Source organism: Sciurus carolinensis, chromosome 3 (genome assembly GCF_902686445.1).
Source record: "Sciurus carolinensis chromosome 3, mSciCar1.2, whole genome shotgun sequence".
Lineage (NCBI taxonomy): Eukaryota > Metazoa > Chordata > Mammalia > Rodentia > Sciuridae > Sciurus > Sciurus carolinensis.
In genome coordinates this window covers 144,553,880-144,580,301 of record NC_062215.1, presented here as the reverse complement: position 1 = coordinate 144,580,301, position 26,422 = coordinate 144,553,880, and the positions used below count along the sequence as shown (strand labels likewise).

General features: G+C 37.7%; 1 protein-coding gene across 4 annotated transcripts in view; it reads left to right on the top strand.

Annotated features, from left to right (window-relative positions):
• Positions 1-26,422, top strand: part of Ankrd44 (ankyrin repeat domain 44) — a 292,156-nt gene that overhangs the window by 199,061 nt on the left and 66,673 nt on the right. For 2 of the 4 annotated variants that reach the window (XM_047544306.1, XM_047544304.1), the window contains exons 14-16: positions 1,785-1,925; positions 3,842-3,922; positions 6,868-6,979. In XM_047544306.1, coding sequence (XP_047400262.1) covers positions 1,785-1,925; positions 3,842-3,922; positions 6,868-6,979 — 334 coding nt within the window. Of the gene's footprint in view, positions 1-1,784; positions 1,926-3,838; positions 3,923-6,867; positions 6,980-26,422 lie in introns of all 4 variants that reach the window. The other 2 variants (XM_047544305.1, XM_047544303.1) reach the window with 1 other exon arrangement.

Genomic DNA, 26,422 nt, shown 5'->3' with positions numbered 1-26,422 from the left:
TGGTATTCTGTTTGGAGGTTGCTTCAAATTTCTTCTTTTACCAACCTACCTAAGACAACTCCTACTCATCCCTCCAGATTCATGTCAAGTGACACCTTCTTGCCACTCCAATGAGAGTGGCCCTCTGTCTGTTCTCCTAGCAGAGAGGAAATGCCTACTATCTTCTTTTTAACAGATGAGAAATCTACTCCCAGAGAGTTTTATATATACACAGAATTTTATTTTTTTAATAACTTTTTTGACAGTGATAAATATTTTTTTAAACTTTTTTCATACATGTAATAATATCTGTCTCAATCTACCATCCTTCCCATCCCCACCCACCCTACCCCTCCCCTCATTCCCCTCTGTAAAATCCAAAGTTCCTTCATTCTCCCTCCCATCCCCCACTATGGATCAGCATTCACTTATCAGAGAAAACATTTGACCTTTGGTTATTTGGGATTGGCTTATTTCACTTAGCCAATCCATCTTCTCCAGTTCCATCCATTTACCTGCAAATGCCATAAGTTCATTCTTCTTTAAGGCCGAGTACTATTCCATTGTGTATGTGTACCACATTTTCTTTATCCCTTAATCTGTTGAAGGACATCTAGGTTGGTTCCATAGTTTTGCTATTGTGAATTGAGCTGCTATAAACATTGATGTGACTGTGTCATTGCAGTATGCTGATTTTAAGTCCTTTGGGTATAAACCGAGGAGTGGGATAGTTGGATCAATGGTGGTTCCATTCCAAACTTTTTTAGGAATCTCTGTATTGCTTTCCAAAGTGATTGCACCAATCTATAGTCCCACCAACAATGTATGAGTGTACACAGAATTTTAGACCTAGAAAAGACCTTAGGGGACAGCTGCTCAAAGGTCCTTATTGAAATAAAGATGAGGACACCCAGAACTGGAGAACAGATGTGATTTGGCCCAGTTTGCAGGTGTACTCACAATAGGACACGTGGGTTGTCCCATGAACCTACATCACTACTCACAAGGAACTGATGTTCAGAGAAGATGAGCCAAAACACCAGTAGCTAAAAATCAAGGCAATATGTGATGAGAGCTCAAGAGACTCTGATGGTAGCTAAGCAATCTTAAACTAAAGAAAGAAAGAACACTAACATCTGGAACATGCAGGATAAGTGGAATTTTGATGGGTAGATGTGGTTCAGGAAGGGCCCCTTCCAAGAAGAAACCAACATAGACAAAGGTGGAGGGAAGTATAGCTATGATATGGAAAAACTGAGGTCATTCAGTTTGAATATACCAATGGGTATATCTAAGGGAAAGAGATACTCTGTAAGAGAAATTGAGACCTGCTTGCAAAAGTCTTCAGTTCAGGCTGAAGAAGCCAGCCCTTATCAGTGGGGAGGGTTGAAAGTTTTTATATTTAGGAATTATACTTTAGAAAATCCAGTTCTTTGCTCATACCAACTAGAAATTAGATGAAGGCTTGATGAGAGCTCAGAATGGTCTTAATGGGAATGGTCTTGATGCATCTTAATGAGATGATCTTGCAATGGCCCCAGAGAAGCAATAGGGCAGAGCTGAGCCAGGATAGGCAGTAGGAATAGAAAAAAAGATCAAACCCAACATGATTGGCCTTGTCTGAAGCCACCAGTCTTTGTATCCTCTATTTCAATTTATAGTCATAGGAAGGGACATCCTTTAGCCTCCACACTGAGAGCCAAAGAGCTTTCCACACTCATAGGAATATTGCCACCAGTGCTAGAGTTGATGATGGGTCTGTTTTCCAGGCTGAATGAAGTAATAAATCACTGTTTGTTTTACAGGACCCCTTTGCACTATGCAGCTGCAAATTGTCATTTCCACTGTATTGAGACATTAGTGACCACAGGAGCCAACGTTAATGAAACAGATGACTGGGGCCGGACAGCTCTGCACTATGCTGCTGCATCAGACATGGATAGAAAGTAAAAACAGCCTTGCTCATGCTTCCTCTGGGGGTAGGACTAGGGAGGCGGAGGCTCTGCTAAGTCTTTTTCATATTGCCTCCTGGAAACTGCAAATAAAGACTCTCTCTCATTCAGACTCAAAGGAGTTAGAATTGCTTTATCCTTAACCCAGGTTTTCCCTCTGCTCTCTTTATGTTTGATTATTACACGTCACTGAACAATTTCTTCTCCTTTCTGTTTTTTGGGTTGAATGCCAAGTAGAACTGTCAAGCCCAGGTTTTCAGTCCATTCAAAATCTTATAATTTATTTGACATATACCATAGTTTTCATCATTACCACTTAAATGCTTCTTTTTCCACAAATATTTACATTTGCTAATGTATATGTTATATGACCAAAAATATTCACCTATGCATAATTCTAATAGCCTTCAAATACAGCTTCAGTACTATTAAAATAGGCATTTTATTCCTATAATAAAGGCATGAATGTCTTTCAGCAGCTAGTGGAGATGAAGTTGGTTGCCCTGGACATGTTTGGATTCTAGGTGGCTAGGAGTAGAAGTCAGAAATCAGTGACTCAGTTCAAGGGAAGAAAATGGGGAGGTCCCCACAATTTTTAAAATTGTCTTCAAAGGCTTCAGACATAGTAATGTTTTTGGATGACCCTGTGTGGAGAACTATTAAATCATTTACTGCCTGTTCTGCACAATTAACTCTGGGTCAGTACTAACCAATGCTTTTGTAAAGCAATGATGTTTAAACATTTTATTTTATTTAATTTTTTGGTGCTGGAGTTTGAACCTGGGACTTCACATATGCTAAGCATGTACTTTACCACTGAGCCATATCCCAGCCCCTTTAAACATTTTGAATGGTGACTCACAATAAGAAATACATCTTACATCATGACCCTGTACACACATTCACATACATGTGTGCATATAAAACAGAAATAAAAATTTATAAAACCATATTTACATTTATTATTTGTGATGCATTCTGATATTTTCTATTCCATTTCATTTTTTAAAATTATTTCACTAAATTTATTTCACTATTTAGAAATGGTTTATGATTATTAGTTTGAGAAACACATGAGCATAAGAATATTCTTCATTTTTATATTTATTTAATATAAGTATTTTATTAAATAAATGCTATATTGATTATATAATGATAATAAGGTCATATGTCACTCAGGATCCCATAGCTATGGAGGTTATTAATTCAACAAACATTTATTGAGTACCTACTGTATGCAGGCCCCATTCTATTTGCTTAGAAAAAAGCAGAAATGCTGTAGGAGATGTGAAACTGGTGTGCTCCATTTGTTAAGGGCCAGAAAAGAAATTCTGGATAATAAAGAATCATTCCGACAGGTAAAAAGTGATTAGGACTGCATTCCTGGATAAATGAGATGCTGATCTGTCTAGGAGGCGTCAAGGAGTATGGTAGAAGTTAGGGGGTTGTGAGCTAAGTTGCCTCCTTTTTTACTTGGGGAGTTTTAAGGTGTTTATGAAAGGGTGGATAATTCAGTTTTAACCTTTGATACCTAGGTGGAAGTTCTAGGAAATGCAAGCGCTCAAGTGCATTCCTTGGGAGAAAACAGATTAGCTGAATGGCCTTCAGAGAGCCATATACATCCTCTGTGAAAACCAGCAGTGCTTATTTCTTTTGGGTGGGGTTCAAAATCACTGAGATACAGTTGTACTAAAACCATTAAAACTTTGCAACTGGGTGGGTTTGTGGCTCAGTGGTAGAGCACTTACCTAGCATGTGTGAGGTACTGGGTTTGATTCTCGGCACCACATATAAATAGATGAATAAAACAAAGGTCCATCAACATCTAAAAATTTTTTTAAAAAAATATAAACAACTTGGCCAACTTAGAAATTAATTGTGGTTTTTTTCCTATTCCTTATGCTGAGAAGTAAGACCGTCCTGGGAAATGCCCATGAAAATTCTGAAGAACTTGAAAGAGCCAGGGAGCTGAAGGAGAAGGAAGCCGCATTGTAAGTTTCCTCTGAGCTGAAGAACAGGATGCCACCTCTCATGCTTTGTCTGCTTCTTTGCTTTGCCACACTGACTGCCTTACTATTTAGGGATTCCCATTACTATTTTGGGGTTCCATTTAGAATCTTGAGGAAGGAATGCAAGCTTGCCTTTCATGGAGAAGAAACTGTTCATTTAATACATCCTTCAGTGGTGCTCTTTTCACACAGAGAACTTTCTAAAAGTGTAACCTTTGCCCTGACTGTCACTATGATTGGTCAGCAGCTTTAGGTCTTAAATATCATTTCTGACTCTGTCATGTCACATATGCCTCAGGGACATAGTAAGTCTCCTTTCACAGCTTTAGGTCTTAGGTTCTGCTTTTATGACCCAGGGATACCTATGCAGTGGATTCTAGAAAGGTCTTGAGACAGTGTGAAGTATACCAGTCTTACTTTCCCCTCACCCCTTCCATCTCTTCAGCACATCAGTTTACAAACAGTCTCCTCCTCCATGTAAACAGCTTCCCCTGACCCACTTCATCCTACCCGCCCCGGTCTGGCTTCTGACAGAGACTTAGCTGTTGCTGTGACAACATGTGGATCACCTGCCATCTCCCCAGGAAGCACCAGTGCTTCATCCTCTGAGAGTCCAGACACAAGTACTGCTGGGTGCATAGTTGATGTACAGAAACTGTTGAATAAATGAACAAACAAACGAGCCAGTGCCCATACTTTGTGCCACAGCCCCACAGGACCCAGTGGATACAGTGTTCTCCGAGTCTGCAGGCTCATAGTCCCTAATTCATTCATTCTCTTCTTCAGTTTCTAGAGGAAGCAGTTTCTCTGTGAACTGAATCCTGTGTCTTCTCTGTGATCTTCCCATCTCCCCCTAGGTTCCGCCCTTTCACCACCCCCATCCGCTGCCACCCCATGTCCAGAGCATCGTGGAAGGGTATAGTTAGCAAGTGTAGCCCTGGTGCAGGTTACAGAACACAGCTTTGACTATTTCTGGGGACAGGAGACACAACTATGAGTATAACAGAATGATGAAGTTTTTGCCCTGATACTCTAAAATTGTAAACAATAACATTAAAATAACATTAATAGTTAAAGCCACCTCAACAAATGCTGCCTTTTCCAGCAAACTGAAAGTTCACCTTGGACCAGTCCAGTCCTCTTATAGTGCTGGTGGGGAGAGAAGCAAGAGAGGCAGCAGAAGGGCAGGGAACTAGCAGCCCCAGAGCTTCTATATGCAAAGGGAGGCTGTTCCCCTTGGCCAAATATACCTGCAACCTACTGGGTCGCTGTCACTTTTACATCTTAAGTCTCAAACTTGGTAGTTGAGACCCTGGGAGGAGCAAAGATAAGCATCTCCAGTTAAAACATGGAATTCATTTTTTTTCCTTGGAAACTATATGGAGACTATCCAAATTCTACAGTACTATTGTTATTGTATTAATATAGTTCACCTGTATCCTGTGTTAAATAATTCTTTGGGAGTAATTTCAAATGTTTTCCACATTAGAAATACATTGATCACTGATTTTTAGAATACAGTCCATTCAGAAGTTGGGGTTTGTGTATCCACTAGGATGTATTGCTATTGAGTGATTTTATTTAAAGATCCAAATTTGGGCTATAGTGAGTCACACTTGGGATCCAATCCATGGGCATTAATTACCAAAATAAAAAGTACTTCCTTATAAGGAACAAATGACCCAAGACAGCATGATAGCAGGACTCTAATAAAAGTTTGATTTATCATGGAACATTTCATGGAAAAATATGACAAATAGGTATTTGTTTAAAAATGTATTTTTCATCAGTTTTCTAGAAATTAGAGAACCTGTTTAATTGTCCCTATATGTGATTCATTTACTCCTTTTGCCTTATACCAAAAGATAGGTAAATGCCATATGAAATTTTGAGTCAACTGTAGAAATTTCTGATTGGAAGGTCTTTTTTAAGGTATAAGCTTATGTTTAGAATTTTAAAAGCTCGTTGTAGAATTGAATCAGTGTGGCCTCATAAGAACATGTTTGTCCCATTGTTGCAGAAATAATACTGAAATTATGGAATGTCATTCCCTGGCTGCTTATTCCCTCTGTACCAGCAGGCTCAGACCATTTGCAATTGGCCATGAACAGAACACCTTGTATCCCTGGATATTTTTGTGGGAGTTGCAGACTCTTCAATAAAAGTATAACCAAGCTCCTTCTTCTAGCCTATTTCAAAGATTGTAACTTTTTCAGGAAAATTACAGCTGTGTCAGAAAAAACCTTCCAATATTATTTTGTTCCGGTCTGTATTCCTAATGGTGCAATTTAAGCTTCTAATCTTCATATGCTGTTACTAGATTAATCATTTATATGTTTTAAATGCTTATCCACTCCTTTAATCTTTTTATTATTCAGACCATCCTTGGGTTGTTTTTCTTACACTATTTTGAACTTCTGTTTTCTAATCTTTGACCTTAGTTTCCAATAGCAATGTTACAAATAATCTCTCTGTTGGGTTTGCTGAGTTGGCACAGGCCTGACCACTTCTTTGTTGTATTTGAGACTTCATCTTTTGAACACAGAGATCTAAGTCTTATTATTTGGTGATCTTGACAACAGACATATTCTATATCTTAAGATGAGAAGAATAAAAAACAATTACCCTTTGATCCTAAAGCTTTTCCAGAATTCTGGAATGACTATTTTAAATGGAAATAAAGATAATTATTGGAAAATGTGTGTGTGTGTGTGTGTGTGTGCGCACGCACGCATGCACGCGCACACACACACACACACACACACACCATCTTCCAGCACAGAAAGGTTTATGCAGCACAATTTTTAAAGAAACACTTAAATTTATAAAGTGCTTTGTGGAACATGCACCACAGGGGGATTCTCAGTAATTATCCCATTTGGTCCAGAGATGTTTTCTAAAATAACCCCTCGTCTTTATACTTACAGATGTCTAGAGTTTCTGCTTCAAAATGATGCAAATCCATCTATCCGGGACAAGGAAGGCTACAATAGCATACATTATGCTGCTGCCTATGGCCACAGACAATGTCTGGAATTGGTAAGTTATTTTGTTTTTCTAACACAATTCTGATTTTAAACTCTCAATGAATGTTCTCACTGTCTAAATAAGTCACCACTAGAAATCATCTTGAGGATATTCTCTGATAAGTTAAAAACACTGCTATATTTTACTATGTGTGGCTCTCTTTGTTCCGTTTCTGTCCTTCCTAATCTCACAATTGACTGGCAATTGACTCTTCCATGTTAATTTGGGGTTTGAATGTTAGAGCTGTGTATGGCCATAGTTGTATTTTAACAATAATTAGGATTTATCAAATAAGTTTATGCACTGGGATGTAGCTCAGTGACAGAGCACTAGTCTCACATTCACAAAGTTCTGGGCTTGATCCCCAGTTCCAAAAGAGAAAAGATGAAAGAGAGAACCCCACCAGATAAGTTTAGTATGTATTTCTGGAGTAGAACCAGTTCTCCAATATTCACTAGCCATATGATAAGATGACTCGTACAATCTTAGGCATGTGGGTTTGTCATGCTCAGTCCCATATTCATAGTTTAGCGAAGGAAATTGTCAAGGGCACAACAGCAGAATTTACTGGAATTTCTAAGCCACATGCCTGTAGTAACCAAGAGATTTAGATGTTTGGAATCTGAAACTTCTCTGTTGGTTTAGGTCATGAGACCCAAACTCAAATGCTTACAAGGACTGGAAATGTGAAGTAGAGGGATAAAGTGATCTCAGGTGTAAGACAATAGGGAGTGAGGAGGACTGCAGCAAATAGAGAGCACACCTTCTACCTAAAGGGAGAAACAGCCAGTCGGCCCCAGCTGCTCAAGACCAGGTGGGAATGCATGCCCAGGGTTACCTGGTCTCTGCAGTTCAAAAGAAGCTAGAAATCTAGCCTTTTTATATGAGGTTTCCTGTTTCAAAAACACTAGATGATCCAGGAACAAAAACAAAACAGGAACACGTGGATTGGTGGCTGCGGGCCACCTTCAGGCCACCCCTTGCCATCCCCTAAGCACCACTCTTTGTTTGGCTTCACCAGGTTTCACAGGTATTCCAAACTCACCTTTCCTGATTACCCCCCAAAGTGTTCCCTTGTCCCCTTCCAAAAGAACCCCTACTTTCCCACGTCACTCAGAGCTGTGATGGGGAACCGCTTGGACTCCATCAGCTGCACAGCCTATTGAGAAGGGCGTGAGGTAGACCGCCTCTGGGCCACAGCATCAGCGCCTACACAGTAACGACTGGAGGATGTCCCGACTCTGGGCTTCACCTGATTTTGGCTGCCGGCTTAGTTGCTTCCACTTAGGGTCAGTGTTACTACATCTCTTTTAGCTTTGGACGTGGGAAAATTCTCTTAAAAGTCTCCTGGTTCAGAAGCAGAAGAGCCGACAGCTCTGTGTTGTTTTCCATGGCACTTATTTATAATTGTACCTACCTTCATCATTCTTTTATTTTTTAATTTGTTCTAATTAGTTATACATGACAGTAGAATGCATTTTGACACATCATATATAAATGGAATATAACTTCTCATTCTTCTGGTTGTACATGATGTAGAATTACACTGGTTGTGTAATCATATTTATACATAGGGTAATGTTCGATTCATGCTACTATCCTTCCTACCCCCATATCCCTTCACTTCCCTCTGTCTAATCCAAAGTACCTCTATTCTTCCCTAGCCTCCCCATTATTGTGAACTAGCAACTGCATATCAGAGAAAATGTTCGGCCTCTGGGTTTCTGGGATTGGCTTATTTCACTTAGCATGATATTCTTCAGCTCCATCCATTTACTTGCAAATGCCACAATTTCATTCTTCTTTAAGACTGAGTAATATTCTATTGTGTATATATACCACAATTTCTTTATCCATTCATCTGTTGAAGGGAACCTAGGTTGGTTCTATGGTTTAGCTATTGTGAATTGAGCTGCAATAAACATTGATGTGGCTGCATCACTGTAGTATGCTGATTTTAAATCCTTTGGGTATAAATTGAGGGGTGGGATAACGGGTCAAAAAGAGTTCTAAATCGTCTTTCCTGAGGTTCTTATGGATGCTGAAGATTTCTTTGTTTGACCTTAAGGAGTAGATGGCACTTTTAAATGTTTATTTTAAAAAAATTTTTTTGTTGTTCTTCTAGTTCTTATTCCATTGTAGTTCCTCTTCTGTTACTGTGGCTTCATAATAATCACCCCAACAGTGAGTGGCTTAAAATAGCAATAGTCATGTGTTAGCTCTCACTGCTTTTGTGGGCCAGGACTTTGAGATGGCTTAGCTGAGTAGTTCTAGTTGAAGGTGTCTAGGAGTTTACAGCCCACAGTGGCTAGGACTGGCACAGTCTCAAAGGCTTCTTCATTTATGTCAGTCACCTGGGCTGGGAAACAAACAGCTGACATTCCTTGGGCTGTGCTTTCTCCATTTGTGGGTTTTTTGATTGTTTGTTTATTTTTTCCGTCTAGAATAGTTTTTTACTCTAGAACAGCAGTTCTAAAGTAGCTGGATATCTTACATGGTGGCTCAGGATCCAAGGCATCTGGGTTAGGGGAGGGAAGAATACTGTGTATGATCTATCTGTCAAAGTCACCCAAGGTTCCTTCTGCTGGATCCATCTTTGAGGCAGTCATAAAATACAGAATAGTAAAGGAGACTCCATCTTTTAAAGGGAGGAGTGTCAACTTGTGGACATAATTCAAAAGCATCTAGTTCCATAGGAAGATGTTGGAAGCCTCCTATAACATAGATTTTGATGTATAATCCCAGGTGGCCAAGGAGCAGTCGCTCATCTTACAGATGAGCAAACCGAGTCACAAAGAAATTAACTGTTTTTCCTGAAGTCATAGCTCCAGTCAGGACCAAGAATCAGGATCTCACAGATTCTGATTTCAAAAGAAGTGTTTATTTATCATACCATGCTGTTTTCCATTACAGGTTAAAGCCCCAATATCACCCAGGGCTTTTAAACACTGACAGGAACTGTCACTTGGCAGGAACTGGTTAAAATAAAAGGCAATATCATTCTTCTGTCTCCCAATACCATCTTTGCAGCGGAAGTTGATGTGGATGTATTAGTAAACATGAGTTTGGGTTTGGGTCTCATAGAAGAAAGGCCCTCACATGGTCTGTGGGTGGGGAGGTGGTTATCAGTAGCAGAGTGAAGGCTTACTACTGTAATTACCCATTATGAGCCTGCCTTCCAGAATCTGCTTAAAACACAGCTGTCTTTAATTGGTTTTCTCTATGAAAACCATATGCCATAATTGGAATATGAACTTTATTACAAAGTTTGTTATTATTCTCTTAATAATGTGTGCTGTTTTATAGCACTGTAATGAGTTATCTTTAATTCCATAGTATGCTAACTCAGAATAGTTATTTTATAACACCTTCTTCATATTACTTGTAATATTTCCATTTTTCAGAAAATCATTTGGGCATCATTATTTCTTTTATCTGACCAAAGTGTTTTCTGTCTACAAGTATGCTTCACAGGTTCTATTTGATTTAAACTTTTGTTTAGATCAACACTTGCCCTGCATAATTTACAAAGACATAGTTATTCAGGACACAAAATATGCAGAAATAGGTAGGCGAGGTACTGATTGATCTTAATTTGTACTGTCGGTTGAACAGGATTATCAATGTAAATTGTTAAAGGTGTCACCCTTGTTTGCTTTTAGGAAAGAACCTTTGTAGTTCATTTATAACACAAATGGGATGGAAATTTTCCTGAATGATTATAGTTGAATGGAAAGTTTTATGTATTCCCATTTTGGAATGCATCCTCAAATTCCTCTTGGGTGCAGTTTGAACTAAGCAAAGTTCCTGAGCAGGCTGTAAACATTCTTATACCCACTTGCTCTCCATCAAAATAAAACTCAATCCGGGAAACAGTCGTGGGCGCTCCCTCCCCTGGGACTGGAATTACAAAGCCAGTTCTTTGCAGGTGTCTTATGCTCTCTGCTGGCTCACCCAGCTGAATGGATCTGGGGAGTAGGTGGGACAGGATGGAGGTTCTAGAAGGAGGGAAGAGGGAATAGGGCCTGTCCTGATACAAGTATTGAATGAAGAAGTGGGTCTGGGGCTGTGCTTTACTAACCTGTGTTCCTGTTTTCTGTAGGAACCCAGTGCCTTCATAGTCCTTAAGTTCCCCTTTCCTTGGATACTACATTAGGAAAGCAAACCAATTAGCCAGTTGCACTATGGGTGGATTTCTAAGACTTTTCACACTGTTAGGTCAAATCTTCTTCCTCATCTCACAGCTGAAACACTCCACCTTCCCAGGTGTCATCATTGTTACAAACTGGCCCTGATTCCATGCCAGGTACTAAAAATTTTGTCATGAAAGACCTACTCCTGGAATCCCTGGTTAGCTTATTTGAACCTCGGAGCGAAAATTGTGCTGGGAGATTTCTTGGTAATTCACATCCCTGGACTATGCTTCTGGGCTGGAGAAGGAACAGAGAAAGTAAATGAATATTTCTCTACCAGACCATGGGCTTGTCCTTTGGGAGTTGAAATAAGATTTAAGGAGGATGGCAGCCCTTAGAACCAGATGAGTTTTGAAATTTGTGCAATTCGTATCATTAAATGTGTGTCATTAAATTTGATATATATTTTTTACTCTGACATTTAATTTAGTCTGTGTTTGCTTGGCATTCATGGTTTGTGACTTCAGTCTGTGATCATTGCTTAGAATTTATAAGCCATCCATTGTGTTCAGTGTATTTTGCTATGATCAAAAGAGAACAGACATTATTTTAGTTATTTTTAACTCTACTTTCCTTATACCAACTTATAAAACTTACATTGAATTAAATCCAGGAATGGGGGTTGTGGGGCGGGGGGAAGCTTCCAGAAAGAGATATGGACCCCTTAGCCTTAACAGACTAGCCAAAGTTCAGAATTCTGCCAAGTCTACCCCCTTAGGCCAGTGTTCTCAGCTGGCTTTGATAAAAGCTGTACATCCTGTGTGTGCACCAAAAATCTGCCCACGTATGTGCGCAGAGAACGGTGATCAATCATATTCAATTGAACTCAAAAAATCAGATCAGAATAGAAGGGTCTTGGCTACTAGAGCATCTTATGTCCAAATAAACTGTGTGTGGAGTGGAAGAAGGGACCTGGCAAAGGAGAACTCCAGCTTTGTATCTGGAATACACTCTGATTGACTCTGAAAAATCAGGGACTCATACCCCTATTTGGAATTTTTGAGTTTTTGTTGGCATACAATTTTTCTTTCACAATACTAAAGATTTGTCTTTGAACCTAAAGATAAGCGTGGCTTTGTTACCGAAATGGAAAAATGTGTGTGCTGGTATAATTACATAAATTGCCTACAGAAATTTAGAGATTGTTTGGAAACTTGAGGACTCTGATTCAATTCAGTCTAGGATTTTGCCAGGCCGAATCACTTGGAATTTGGCTGCTTTCCCTGAACCTTCTCCGGCAAACTTGAACTTCAACTGTGAGAGTAAGAGGGGCTGACAAATATTCCTGCATCTCTATTCTAAGAGTTTCTGGAATTCTCTGAAGACAGTTATGTTTTGGGCAATTCAACATTAAAATAATGCTGCTTTCAAATAATCTACTTAGTGTTTTAGGTTATTTCTTACATTTATAACAGATTTTAGGAAACCATTAACACTGGCTCTGAATAAATATATTTGTTTGTATAAGGATGTACCTACACTGGCAGTGTCTAATTAAGCTTCTCAATACTAAGAAAGCAGGATACAGAAAAGGAGTTTTTAAAAAGGAAAGCTATTAAGTGATCATCAGAGGACAAGAAGATTAAAAAAAAAAAAAAAGCAAATTTGAACCCCAGCCCCAAACAAGTCTCTGATGTCTTTTTTTCTGTCCCCAGAGGTGCTACTTAGAGAGGGTTTTGGTGCTGTACATGAACTTCAGCAGGCAGACTTCTAATGGGCAGTGATCTCTGGAAACCACAACAATACTGGTCTTGTTTTCCCTTCTATTGATTTCAGTTGGAAAGAAACAAAATCTTGTGAGGAACTCTCCTTAAGGGAGGAGGTGGAGGATGGGCATGGATATTGTTCACCACTGAGTCTTCTTACTGCCATGAATATAAGTTCACAAGTTTTGAGCTACAAGTTGGAAAAGGGACTCCATTTGGAATGGTGGAATAGGTAATATGACAATAGTCCCCCTTATATCTTTTAAATGTGGCAGAGAAAAAAATTCTTGACTTTACCGTGAACCAATTTGGCAATCCATGAAAGAACCATTGGACAAGATGTGTTAAACAATTTCAGTTTTATCTTCAAATGGGGGCCCAGGACAATGTCATTGCCCCTACATTTCAAAGTGAGATAGTAGTGTTTTACCTGTGACCTCTTCCCCATTTTTAAAGTCAGAGTCAGAAAGGACAAGAAGCTTAAGATCACAGAAAATATATTTTTTATTTATCTTTTAATTTTATACAGATAGCATTTTGATTCATTGCTCACAAATAGGGTACATCATTTCATTTCTATGGTTGTGCACGATGTAGATTCATACCATTCGCGTAATCATACATGTACATAGGGTAATGATGTCTGTCAGAAAAAAAATTTTTTTTTTTTTTTTGGAGTTAGCTCTGCTCTGAATCCCACCACCCACATAGTAGGAGGGAAAGGATGCTTTCTCTTAACTCCAAATCCCAGGGAAGAAGTTTCAAGGAGGTTGCTCAGATATCTGATAAGCGTCTCATGCATTTTGGCAGGCACAGAGGACTAGCATGCGATAAATCTAAATACTGCGTGACTCTGACCAGAGCTTGCTTGCCAGGCTATTAAATAAAAAGAATGCTATGTTTGAAAAATCACTCCACCCTCAGCAATGACAGGTCAAAGTATATGTTTCCTAATGCTCAAATGTGATCTAAGGATAAAAACTGGTGTGGGGTTCTCCCAGGCGCTGCTTACGAAGGCTGCTTCTGAGAATGGGGAGGCCCAGGATTCCTAAGATGGAGGGAGGAGTGTCTGGTACCAGCAGAGAGGTATATTCACTCAGAGGGAACTGCAGAGAAGTGGCTTCCATGATGGGGGTTGGTGGAAAATAGGATAACACTGCCAAGAGTGCCAGTTAGTAAGACTATTGTCCCTGCTGCTTGTGTGTCCTCCCTTTTTCTGTCCCCTTTCATCCTGGAATAGCAGAAGCAGCCATTGGGGGAACCAGAGGAGAAAGATGTCTAGGCTGGGAACAGTCAAGTTGACCTTGGTCCCTTTCCACTGCAACCTTTGGTGGGAGATAGAGAGAAGCACTACTGTTAAACAGCACTTAGGTTTGTGGTCATTACACTGGAATGGATGTCTTAATTACCAACATGTCACTAAAATGTCCTGAGAGATTTGTATTCTTTGTTGGAGATTTTATCTAAGGTGGCAGGAAAACAAAGGAGCCTCATAAACAAGATTGTACCTGGTTTAGGGAAAAGAAGAATAGAACTATTGTTTGATTATACCTACGACTCACTGGCTCAATACAAAGACACACACTTACAGTCATTATCTTAGGAAAGATTAACACCCAGCTCTAAAGAAAAATAAACTGCTATCCTTTAAATATATGTGAATTTAAATGTCAACTTAATGAGACATAAGGTTCTAATAATGTCAAGTTCTTATTCAGCGCCAAAAATTGTTGCATAGAAGGGTGAATGGTGAGGTTTGATTCAGAAATAAACTTTAACTGCTGGTTTTTAATAATACAATTTAAATACTGGTTTATACATATCATGGTGACTCTCCTGTGTTTGGAAGATATTTCACAGAAGATGACAAGTGGCAGAGGAAATGAAATCTACATTTCTGCCAAATGGTCTTTTCTTCAGGTTTGATTACTTCCCATACCAACTCATTTTATTGCAAGATCACCTTCATTTTTTCCTTCGTCAAGATCTAAAAAGTTATACTAATGTGTCCAATTAGTATAAAGACACTCATTAAATTAGAAGTTACATACACACCCCTCTGTAATTTCTTCTAGATGGATAGTGAGCACTAAGGTGTTCAAGGAATAGGCATTACTGTTCCTGATATGACTGCTTCTAAGGACTCAGTAATATGGGAGAAAGGAAGATCCCTTGAAAGGAGGTAGTTTAAAAGACAACCTAAAAAAACAAATTAGACTGACCTGTCTTCCCTCACCTCCTGACACTCCTTCCCTCCCTCACTGTCTGCCTGTCTGCCTTTCCTTTCTTTCCTCCTACTTGGTCACCAACCTGTTAGGCAGCTCTGACCAGGACAAGAAGGCAGCCCTGTTGGGGATGGAACCCTAGGAGGAGGCTGTCAAGAAGGCATCCTGGGAAGGATTGGAACGCCCTCAAGGACGGTGACCTAAATGTGTGTGTACTGAAAAACAGAGCTTCAATATATGTGAGGCAAAAATTAAAAGGGTAAATAGAAAAATTCCACAGTTAGAGACTTTAACCGCTCTCTCAACAAGGAATAGAACAACAAGACAGAAGAACGTCAAGCATGAAGAAAACTCAATAAACCATCAACCAAGAAGTTCTAGTCAATATTTACAGAACACTGCACCCAACAACAGAAAAATACTTATTTTTTTCAAGTGCCCATGGAATATTCACTGAGGTAGATGATATCTTGAACCATAAAATAAAAATCAAAAAATACAAAGGAAGTGAAATCACATAGAATGTATTCTCTGACCATAATGAAATAAAAGTAAAAATCAGTCATAGAAAAATACCAGAAAAATCTCCAACACTTGGAAACTTTAAACAACAGATTTGTAACTAATTCATGGGTCAAAGAGAAAGTCTAAAGGGAAATCCAAAACACACATTACACTAAGTGAAAATGAAAGTTCAACAAATCAAAATTTGGGGACTCAGCTAAATTAGTGCTGCAAAAGGAATTTATAGCACTAAATATTTTGTTAAAAAAGAGGAACCAATCACCTAAGATTCTAGAAAATCTCAAGTATCTAGAAAAGAAGAGCAAAATAAATTTTAGAAAAATAGAAAGTACAAATGATAGAGATAGGAGCCTAGATAATTGAAATGTAAAGTGATAAAGCAGTGGAGACGTTCAGTGAAATAAAGATCTGGTCCTTTGGAAAGTTCAGTTGACAACCCTATAGCAAGACTGGGGGAGAGGAGAAGTAGTGGGTGAGGGGAGGAGAGAGAGAGAAACTACAGACTGTATCTCTCCTGAATATGGATACATAAATCCTTAAAAAGTGAGCCAGGCTTGGAGGTGTATAGTACTTCAGCTACCCTGGAGGCTAAGGCAGGAGGATTGCAAGTTTGAGGTCAGATGCAACAAATTAATGAGACCCTGTCTCAAACTTAAAATTTTTTAAAAAGGCTTAAGAGGTAGCCAGTGGTAGAGTGACCCTGAATTCAAACCTCAGTACTGCACACACACTTAAAAACTGCCAAAGAGGATTCAGTAGTACATATAAAGTCTATGAGCAAGTGAGATTTATTACAAGGACGCAAGATGTTTCATTATTTGAAAATCAGTCTGTAATTTACCTATTAACAGGCTAAAGAAGAAAAGTCACATGATTATTTCAGTCAGCACAGGGAAAGAAAAACAAACTTGACAAAATCCAGCACTCATTCATATACAATAAGACTCTCAGAAAAATAGGAATGGTGTCAGGGGGCACTTCCTCAACTTGATGAAGAACAGCTACCATTGTACTTATTGTCTAAGACAGAATGCTTTCCTCCTAAAGTCAAGAAGAGCAAGGATTTCAGCTTTCATCACTCTCTTCTCAACATTTTGCTGAAAATTCTAATCAGAGAAATAAGGCAGGAAAAGGAAATTACAAAAAAACCATACAGATCAGAAAGGAAGAAATGAACTGTCCCTATTTGTAGAAGATATGATTATCTCCTAGAAAATACCATGGAACCAACAAAAATCTAGAATTCTTAAGCGAATTCAGCAAGACCACAGAATACAAGATAAACAGACAAAAATCAATTGTCATTTTAAATATTAGGAATGAACATGTAGATACTAAAATTTAAAATACAATGATATTTGTGGTTATTCAAAAGAAAATGCAGGGCTGCGGTCGTGGCTCAGTGGTAGAGCACTTGCCTAGCATGTGTAAGGCACTGGGTTCAAGTCTCAGCACCACATATAAATAAATAAAAGAGGTCCATTGACACCTGGAAATTTTTTTTAAAAAAGAAAGAAAATGAAATATGGGACTTGTGTGCTGAAAAACACAAATGCTGACCTTAGAAATCAATGAAGATCCTTTTTAAAAAGGGAGGGGGAGGTACACTATGTTCCTGGATTATAAGACTCAACATAGTAAAGTTGTTAATTCTTCCCAGGTTAATCTGTAGGTTTAAGAAAATTCATATGAAATTCCCAGCAAGATTTTTTTTTATAGGTAGAGGTAAGATTTTTCTAAAACTTATATGGAATGTCAAAATAACTAAAAGCTGCTATAATTTGGAAAATGAAGAACAATGTGAGAAAAATCAATCTACCTAATCAAGAGTTATTATATAGCTATAGTGATCACAGCTGTGAGGTATAAGGACAGACACACAGATTAACAGTACGTAACAGAAAACGAAAGAAAGACCTATATACATATGCCCAACTGATTTTCAACAAAGATACAAAAGCAATTTAATGGAGGAAAGATAATTTATAATACATGATCCAGAAGCAGTTGGAGATCTATGGGCAAATTAAAAACTTTTAACCTAACTCTGACATTGTGTACAAAAATTAACTCAAGATGGATTCACATACTTAAAGCATAAAATGTAGGAGAAATCTTCAGGATTTATGTTAGATACAGAGCTCTTGACAGCAGTTTTTTTAAAACTTGCTAAGTTGGACTTCATCAGAATTAAAAACTTTGTTTCTGAAAGACTCTGTTAAGAGGATCAGAGGACAAGTTTCAGGCTGGGAAAAAATATTTGCAATCCACATATCTATCTAAGGACTAGTAACTAGAATCTATTAGGAATTCTCAGAATTCAACAGATAAGAAAACAGCCCATTAGAAGACAAGTAAAATACATTAACTGGCATTTCACTGAAGAGAATATACAGATGAAAATAGGTACATGAAAAAGATGTTCATTAGAGAATTGCAAATTAAAACTTCAGTGGGGTCTCACCATATACATATTAGAATGGATAAATTAAAAATTAATGACACTACTAAATGGTGGTGAGAATGTACTTGCTCATGTATTGCTAGTGGCAATATAAATGGTACAGACACTCTGCAAAGCAGTTTGGCAATTTCTTAAAAACCTAAACATGCAACTTCCATATGACTTAGCAGTTGCACCCTGAGCATTTATTTCATAGACATCAAAATCCAAAGCCCAAAACTCATGCATATATTTGTAGCAGCTTTATTCGTAACAGCCAAAAGCTTGAAACAACCCAGAAGTCCTTCAGTGGTTGAAAGGTTAAACTGAGATACATTCATATTATGGAATACTATTCAGCAATAAAAAAGAATAAATAATTGATACCTCCAACAGCCTACAAGAATCTCCTGTGAGTGAAAAAAGTCAATTTTGTTGAGTGAAAAAAAAAGTCAATCCAAAGGTTAACACATTGTATGATTTCACTTATGCAGTGTTAATGAAATTGCAAAGCTATGGAAAGGAAAACCGATTCACTTAGGCTTTGCCACTTGTAGATGAAGTAGGAGGTTTGGAAGGCAAATAGGTGTGGCTACAAAAGACCACCATGAGGGATCCCTGTGGTGATGAAAATGTTCTATATCCTGACATTATCAACGTGTCAGTATCATGTATCAATATCCTGGCTACGATACCATACTATAGTTTTGTAAGATGTCATCATTGGGGAAAACTGAGTTAAGGGTACCCAGGATCTCTTTCTATTATTTTCTATCATTACATGTGAATCTATAATTATCTCAGAATTAAGTTTGTTTTAAAAATACATTAATCTACAGAAAATTAAACTTCTTTAGGAGAAAATAAGCACCTTGGTAAATGTCAGTTAGCCCTCAGCTACATTGCTTTAGTGAAGACCCGCATGATAGTGCTACTGGAGAACTGAATTGGTAGCTCAGAATGTTTCACCTCCGCCATTAGACTGAGTACTTTTTGGGAAAAGTCACATTCCCTCTCACTTTTTCTGAAAGGCAGTCTAGCAGAGGGGTGCCATGTGCAGGACCCAGAGCCAGATAAAATATCACTTCTGCCTTTTACTAGCATTATGACCTTGTTTGGCCTCTCTGTACCTTAGTTTCCTCCTCTATAAAATATGCATAGTGATGGTACTTATCTCTTGGGGTTGTTGTGAGGATTCAATAAATGAATGCCTGGGTAGCACCTAGTACAGTGCCTGTATCACACAGTTAGCCATTAACTTAATCTCCCTGCATCTCTAACTCCTAAGTCACAGTGACTAGTGTTCAGTGGGCACTGGAAAGTGTTTGTTTGCCAAAAGAGTTAATACAAGATGTAACTACATAGCTTTGAATATATAATATTTTTTCTGCAGAAAAATTAGCTTTTTGTTTATTTTATGTTTTTGATATTAAAATCAATTTGTATTTTCTAAACACATAAATGGTATATTGGAACAGGCAAGACGCATTAAGACAATCAAGGTGACAAAGCAGCCTGAGAATTTTCTTTAACCAGTACCTTGAATGCTAAGTTGTTCAATATTTAAACTACACTAGATTTTTAGAAAGATCACCTGAACCAGAAACCAGTGCATGAAGCTCAGCCTCGCCCACTCACGTTCTCCTCTACAATGTAGATGGCTGCTAGTTTTCAAAACTCTTTTCCTTTGGGAGGAAGCTTCTGCATCTTTATCTCTAAGCTCATTCTCAGCCAAGATGCAGGCTTATCTATCACATTTGCTCTTGAACCTGCCCATCCAGAGGACTAGCTGGAACCAGGAGTAGGTTCTGAACTTTATGGCACCAAAGCTCATAGAACTCTGATCCACAAATAAGGTCTTCAGATCTTCATCCCTTAAAAGAATCCCTCATACAAATGAACACCCTAATTGTCTTTCAAAACCTTTTTTTATGGTGGAGGAGTTTAGCAACCATGCTTATTATTTTTCATAAAGTCATGATAATGCACATTTATTGCAAACATATTGGACTGGGTCATCACCTCAGTTAAAATCAGCATACTACAGAGATGCAGCCACAACAATGTTCATAGCTGCTCAATTCACAATAGCCAGATTGTGGAACCAACCTAGATGCCCCTCAATTGATGGATAAAGAAACTGTGGTATATATAAATATATATATATACCATGGAATATTACTCAACCATAAAGAATAATAAAATTATGGCATTTGCAGGCAAATGGATGCAGTTGGAGAATATCATGCTAAGTGAGATAAGTCACTCTCAAAAAACCAAAGGATGAATGATCTCACTGATAAGTGGATGATGACACATATAGGGGGTTGGAAGGGGGCAAGAATGGAGGAAGGAGGGACTGTATAGAAGGATAAGAGGGGTGGGAGGGGTGCGGGGAGAAAAAAATAACAGAATGAATCAAAAACTATTACCCTAGGTAAATGTATGATTACACAAATGCTATGCCTCTACTTCATGTACAAACAGAGAAACAAGATGTATCCCATTTGTTTACAATAAAAATGAATTTTAAAAATCCCTCAAAAAATTGATCTAATTAGTTATACATGACAGTAGAATGCATTTTGACACATCATACATAAATGGAATGTAACTTCTCATTCTTCTGGTTGTACAAGATGTAGAATTACACTGGTTTTGTAATCATATATATTTGTAGGGTGATAATGTCTGATTCATGCTACTATCCTTCCTACCCAATGCCTCCTCCCCTCCCTTCACTCCCCTCTGCCTAATCCAAAGTAACTCTATTCTTCCCTGGACCCCCTCCCATTATTGTGAATTTGCACTTGACCTTTGTTTTTTTGGAATTGGCTTATTTCGCTTAGCATGATATTCTCCAGCTCCATCCATTTACCTGCAAATGCCACAATCTCATTCTTCTGTAATATTCAATTTTATATGTATACCACATTATCTTTATTCATTCATCTGTTGAGAGGCTTCTAGGTTGGTTCCATAGTTTTATTGTGAATTGAGCTGCTATAAACATTGATGTGGTTGTGTCACTGCAGTATGCTGATTTTAAGTTCTTTGGGTATAAACTGAGGAGTGGGATAATTGGGTCAAATGGTGGTTTCATTCCAAGTCTTCTGAGGAATCTCCATACTGCTTTCCATAATGATTGCACCATTTTGCAGTCCCACCAGTAATGCATGAGTATACTTTTTTCCCCACATACTCGCTAACATTAATTGTTGCTTGTATTCTCGATAATTGCCATTCTGATTGGAGATGAAATCTTAGAGTAGTTTTGATTTGCATTTTTCTGTTTGCTAGAGATGTTGAACATTTTTTCATGTATTTGTTGATTGATTATAATTTCTTCTTCTGTTAAGTATCTGTTCAGTTTCTTAGCCCATTTATTGGTGGGGTTATGTGGTTTTTTTGGCATTAAGTTTTTTGAGTTCTTTATAGATCCTGGAGATTAATGCTCTATCTGAGGTACATGCGGTACTCTCTTCACATTATTGATTATTTCCTTTGCTCAGAAGAAGCTTTTTAGTTTGGATCCATCCCATTTATTGATTCTTGATCCTACTTCATGTAGTTTAGGAGTCTTATTAAGGAAGTCAGTTCCTAAGCTGACATAAAAAGATTTGAGCCTACTTTTTCTTCAATTAAGCACAGGGTCTCTGTTCTAGTGCCTAAGTCTTTGATCCACTTTGAGTTGAATTTTGTGCAGGGTGAGAGATAGGGGTTTAATTTCATTTTGTTACATATGAATTTCTAGTTTTCCCAGCACCATTTGTTGAAGAAGCTACTTTTTCTCTAGTGAATGTTTTTGGCACCTTTATCTAGTATGAGATAACTGTGTTTACATGGGTTTGTCTCTGTGTCTCCTATCTTGTACCATGGTCTATGTGTCTGTTATGGTGCCAATACCATGCTGTTTTTGTTACCAAAGCTCTGCAGTATAGTTTAAGGTCTGGTGTTGTATTTCCTTCTGGTTCTCTTTTCTTCCTAAGGATTGCTTTGGCTACTCTGGGTCTCTTATTTTTCCAAATGAATTTCATGATTGCTTTTTCTATTTCTATGAAGAATGTCATTGGGGTTTTAACAGGAATTTTATTAAATCTGTGTAACACTTTTGGTAGTATGGTTGTTTTGACAATATTAATTCTGCCTATCCAAGAGCATGGGAGATCTTTCCATCTTTTAAGGTCTTTAATTTCTTTCTTTAGCATTCTGTAGTTTTCATTGTAGAGGTCTTTCACCTCTTTTGTTAGATTGACTCTCAAGTATTTTGTTTTTGAGGCTATTGTGAATAGGGTAGTTTTCCTAATTTCTTTTTCACTGATATATAGGAACATGTTTGATTTATGGATGTTGATTTTATATCCTGATACTTTGCTGAATTCATTTATTCTAGAAGTTTTCTGGTGGAAATTGTCAACTCTTTTAAATATAGAATCTTGTCATTGGCAAATAGTTACACTTGGAGTTCTTATTTTCCTACTCGTGTCCTTTTAATTTCTTCCATCTGTCTAATTGCTCTGGTTAAAGTTTCAAAGACTATGTTGAATGGAAGTGGTGATAGAGGGCATCCTTGTCTTGTTTCAGTTTTTAGAGGGAATGCGTTCAATTTTTCTCCATTCAGAATGATGTTGTCCTTGGGCTTAGCATAGATAACTTTTACAATGTTGAGGTATGTTTCTACTATCCCTAGTTTTTCTAGTGTTTTGAACATGAAGGGGTGCTATATTTTGTCAAATGCCTTTTCTGCATCTATTGAGATGATCATACGATTCTTGTCTTTAAGTCTATTGATGTAATGAATTACATTTTTTGATTTCCATATGTTGAACCACTCTTGTATTCCTGGGATGAACCCCATTTGACCATGGTGCACTCTCTTTTTAATACGTTTATATGCAATTTGCCAGAATTTTATTGAGAATTTTTGTGTCTATGTTCATCAGGGATATTGGTCTGAAGTTTTCTTTCCTTGATATATCTTTGTCTGATTTTGGTATCTGGGTGACGCTAGCCTCATAGAATAAGTTTGATAAGATTCCCTCCATTTATGTATCATGTAATAATTTGAGGAATATTGATATTAATTCTTCTTTGAAGGTCTTGTAGAATTCGTCTGAAAATCTGTCTGGTCCTGGACTTTTCCTGACTGGTAGGCTTTTGATGGTGTCAATTTCGTTGCTTGAAACTGATCTGTTTAAATTGTGTATGTCCTCCTGATTCAGTTTGGATAGGTCATATATCTCTAGAAATTTGTCAATGTCTTTGAGAGTTTCTATTTTATTGGAGTATAAATTTTCAAAATAGCTTCTAATTATCTTCTGTATCTCAGTAATGTCCATTATGATATTTCCTTTTTATCACAAATTTTAGTAATTTGAGTTTTCTCTTTCTCTTTGTTAGCATGGCTAAGGGTTTATCAATATTAGTTATTTTTTTTTCAAAGTACCAACTTTTTGTTTTGTCAATATTTTCAATTCTTTTGTTTCAATTTCATTGACTTCAGCTCTGATTTTAATTATTTCCTGTCTTCTAATGGTTTTGGTGTTGAAATTTCTTCTTTTTCTAGGGCTTTGAGATGTAATGTTAGGTCATTTATTTGTTGTCTTTATTCTTTTAACGTATGAGTTCAATTCAATGAACTTTCCTCTTAACACTGTCTTCATAGTGTCCTGGAGACTTGGATATGTTGATCTGTGTTCTCATTTACCTATAAGTATTTTTTTACTTCATCCCTGATTTCTTCTGCTATCCATTTGTCATTCAATATTATTTAGTATATTATTTAGTCTCCAGGTGTTGGAGTAGCTTCTTTTTTTTTATTTTATCATTGATTTCTAATTTCCATTATGACCTGATAGATTGTAGGGTAGTATCTCTATTTTTTTCAATTTATTAAGAGTTGCTTTGTTGCATAAGATGTGGTCTATTTTAGAGAAGGAGCCATGTGCCGCTGAGAAGAAAGTGTGTTTGCTCATTGATGGATAAAATATTCTATATATGTCCATTTAGTCCAAATTGTTGATTGTATTACTTAGTTCTGTAGTTTCTTTGTTTAGTTTTTCTTAGGAAGATATATCCAGTAGTGAGAGAGGTTTATTAAAGTCACCCAATATTATTGTGTTGTGGTCTATTTGATTCTTGAAATTAAGAAGGGTTTGTTTGATGTACACAGATGCTCCATTGTTTGGGGCATAAGTATTTATAATTATTATATCTTTTTGATGTATAATTCCCTTAAGGAATATGAAATGTCCTTCTTTGTCCCTTCTGACTAACTTTGAAGTCCACTTTATCTGATATGAGGATGGAAACCTCTGCTTGTTTATGTTGTCCATGTAAATAATATGTTTTTTCCATCCTTTCACCTTCAGTCTGTGAGTATCTTTGCCTATGAGGGAAGTCTCTTGGAGATGGAATATTGTTGGGTCTTGTTTTTTAATCCAATTTACTAGTCTATGTCTTTTGATTAATGAGTTTAGACCATTAACATTCAGGGTTATTATTGAGATATGATTTATATTTCCATTCTTTTTGGTTTATTTCTGGCTTTTAATTTCACTTAGTTTCTCCTTTGATTTTCTTTTCCTTTAGTGTAGTTCCTTCCTTTATTGGTTTTCTTTTTTTTTTTCTCACTTCATCCTCTTGGAATATTTTGCCGTGAATGTTCTAAAGTTCAGGCTTTCTAGTTGTGAATTCTTTCAACTTTTGTTTATCATGGAAGGTTTTTATTTCAATTTCAAATCTGAAGCTTAATTTTGCTATATATAAAATTCTAGGTTGGCATTCATTTTCTTTCAGAGCTTGTTATATGTTGTTCCAGGACCTCCTACCTTTGAGTGTCTGGTTTGAGAAATCTGCTGAGATCCAAATTGGTTTCCTCCTGTGTGTAGTCTGATTTTTTTCTCTTGTGACCTTTAAAATTCTATCCTTATTCTGTATGCTAGGCATTTTCATTTTCAGATTATAACAGACCCATTCGTGTATTTGATTTTCAATTTTATTCATTCAATTTTCTGATATTATTTCATTGAAAATATTGTACATTCATTAGGTTTGTATCTCCCACCTTTCTTTCTCCCAATAAATCTTAAATTTGGTCTCTTCATGTTATCTCATAATTCTTGGAAGTCTGTTCATGGTTTCCTACCATCTTTTCTATGTGGTCAACTTTATTTTCAAGATTATATATTTTGTCTCCATTGCCTGAGGTTCTGTCTTCCAAGTGGTCTAGTCTGTTGGTGATACTTTCCATTGAATATTTAATTTGGTGTATTGATCCCTTCATTTCCAGGATTTCTGCTTGATTTCTTTTCATAATCTCTCTTTATTGAAGTGATCTTTCACCTCCCAAAATGTATCTTTTATTTCACTCCTTATATCATCTTTTATGTTGTGGATCAGTTTAACTATGTACATGCTAAACTCCTCTGACATTTCTTCTACTGTGTTGTCAATGGATTCTATTATTGGAGCATCTTGGTTTGTTTAGGGTACTTGTTCCCTTGTTTTTTCATGTCCTTTATTATGACTTGGATATGAGGTGTACCCCAAAACTCATGTGTGAGACAACACAGAAGGTTCAGAAGAGAAATGATTGGGTTGGGAGAGTCTTAACCTAATCAGTGAATTAATCCCTGACAGGATTAACTGAGTAGTAACTGGAGGCAGGTGTGGTATGGCTGGAGGGAGTGGTTCATTGAGGGTGTGGCTATGGGGTATATATTTTGTATTTGGAGTGTGGAGTTTGTCTCTCTCTGCTTTCTGATGACGCAAGTTGCTACCCTCTGCCACACTCTTCTGCCTTGAGCCCTGAGGAATGAAACTGGCCTTCTATGGACTAAAACCTCTGAAACTGTAAGCCCTCAAACTTTTCTTCCTCCATAATTGTGCTGGTTGGATCATTTAGTCATAGCAGTGAAATAGCTGACTAAGACATCCTTCATGTGTCTTCCCATCCAGTGTGGATCTGAGGCAGTACAGTTTCTACTTGGTAGACTTACAGCATCTCTGAAGGTTTCCAGTACCTCACATTTAAGGGGAGATCAATATTAATAGCACCCAATGAAAATGATATACAGCTTTAAACCAAATACCTCCTATTACGATGTCAGGCACTTCTCTGCCAGTTGGTTCTGAGGACTGATCACCAGGACCTGTGTACCTGTTGCCGAGAGCTGTTCTGATTGGCCAGATCAGGAACAGCACTGAGAACTGTGGGTCAGCCATGTAGCTGTGAGTGCTGGGCTGGGTTGGTAGCCAGGGAGGGTTTGGGAGACTGGGGGTTGGGGAGCTGGAGGGCCCTGCTCAGTGCCAGATTGATGCCAGCCCTGTCAGGACTAGAGGATTGGTCTGTGTAGGACTGG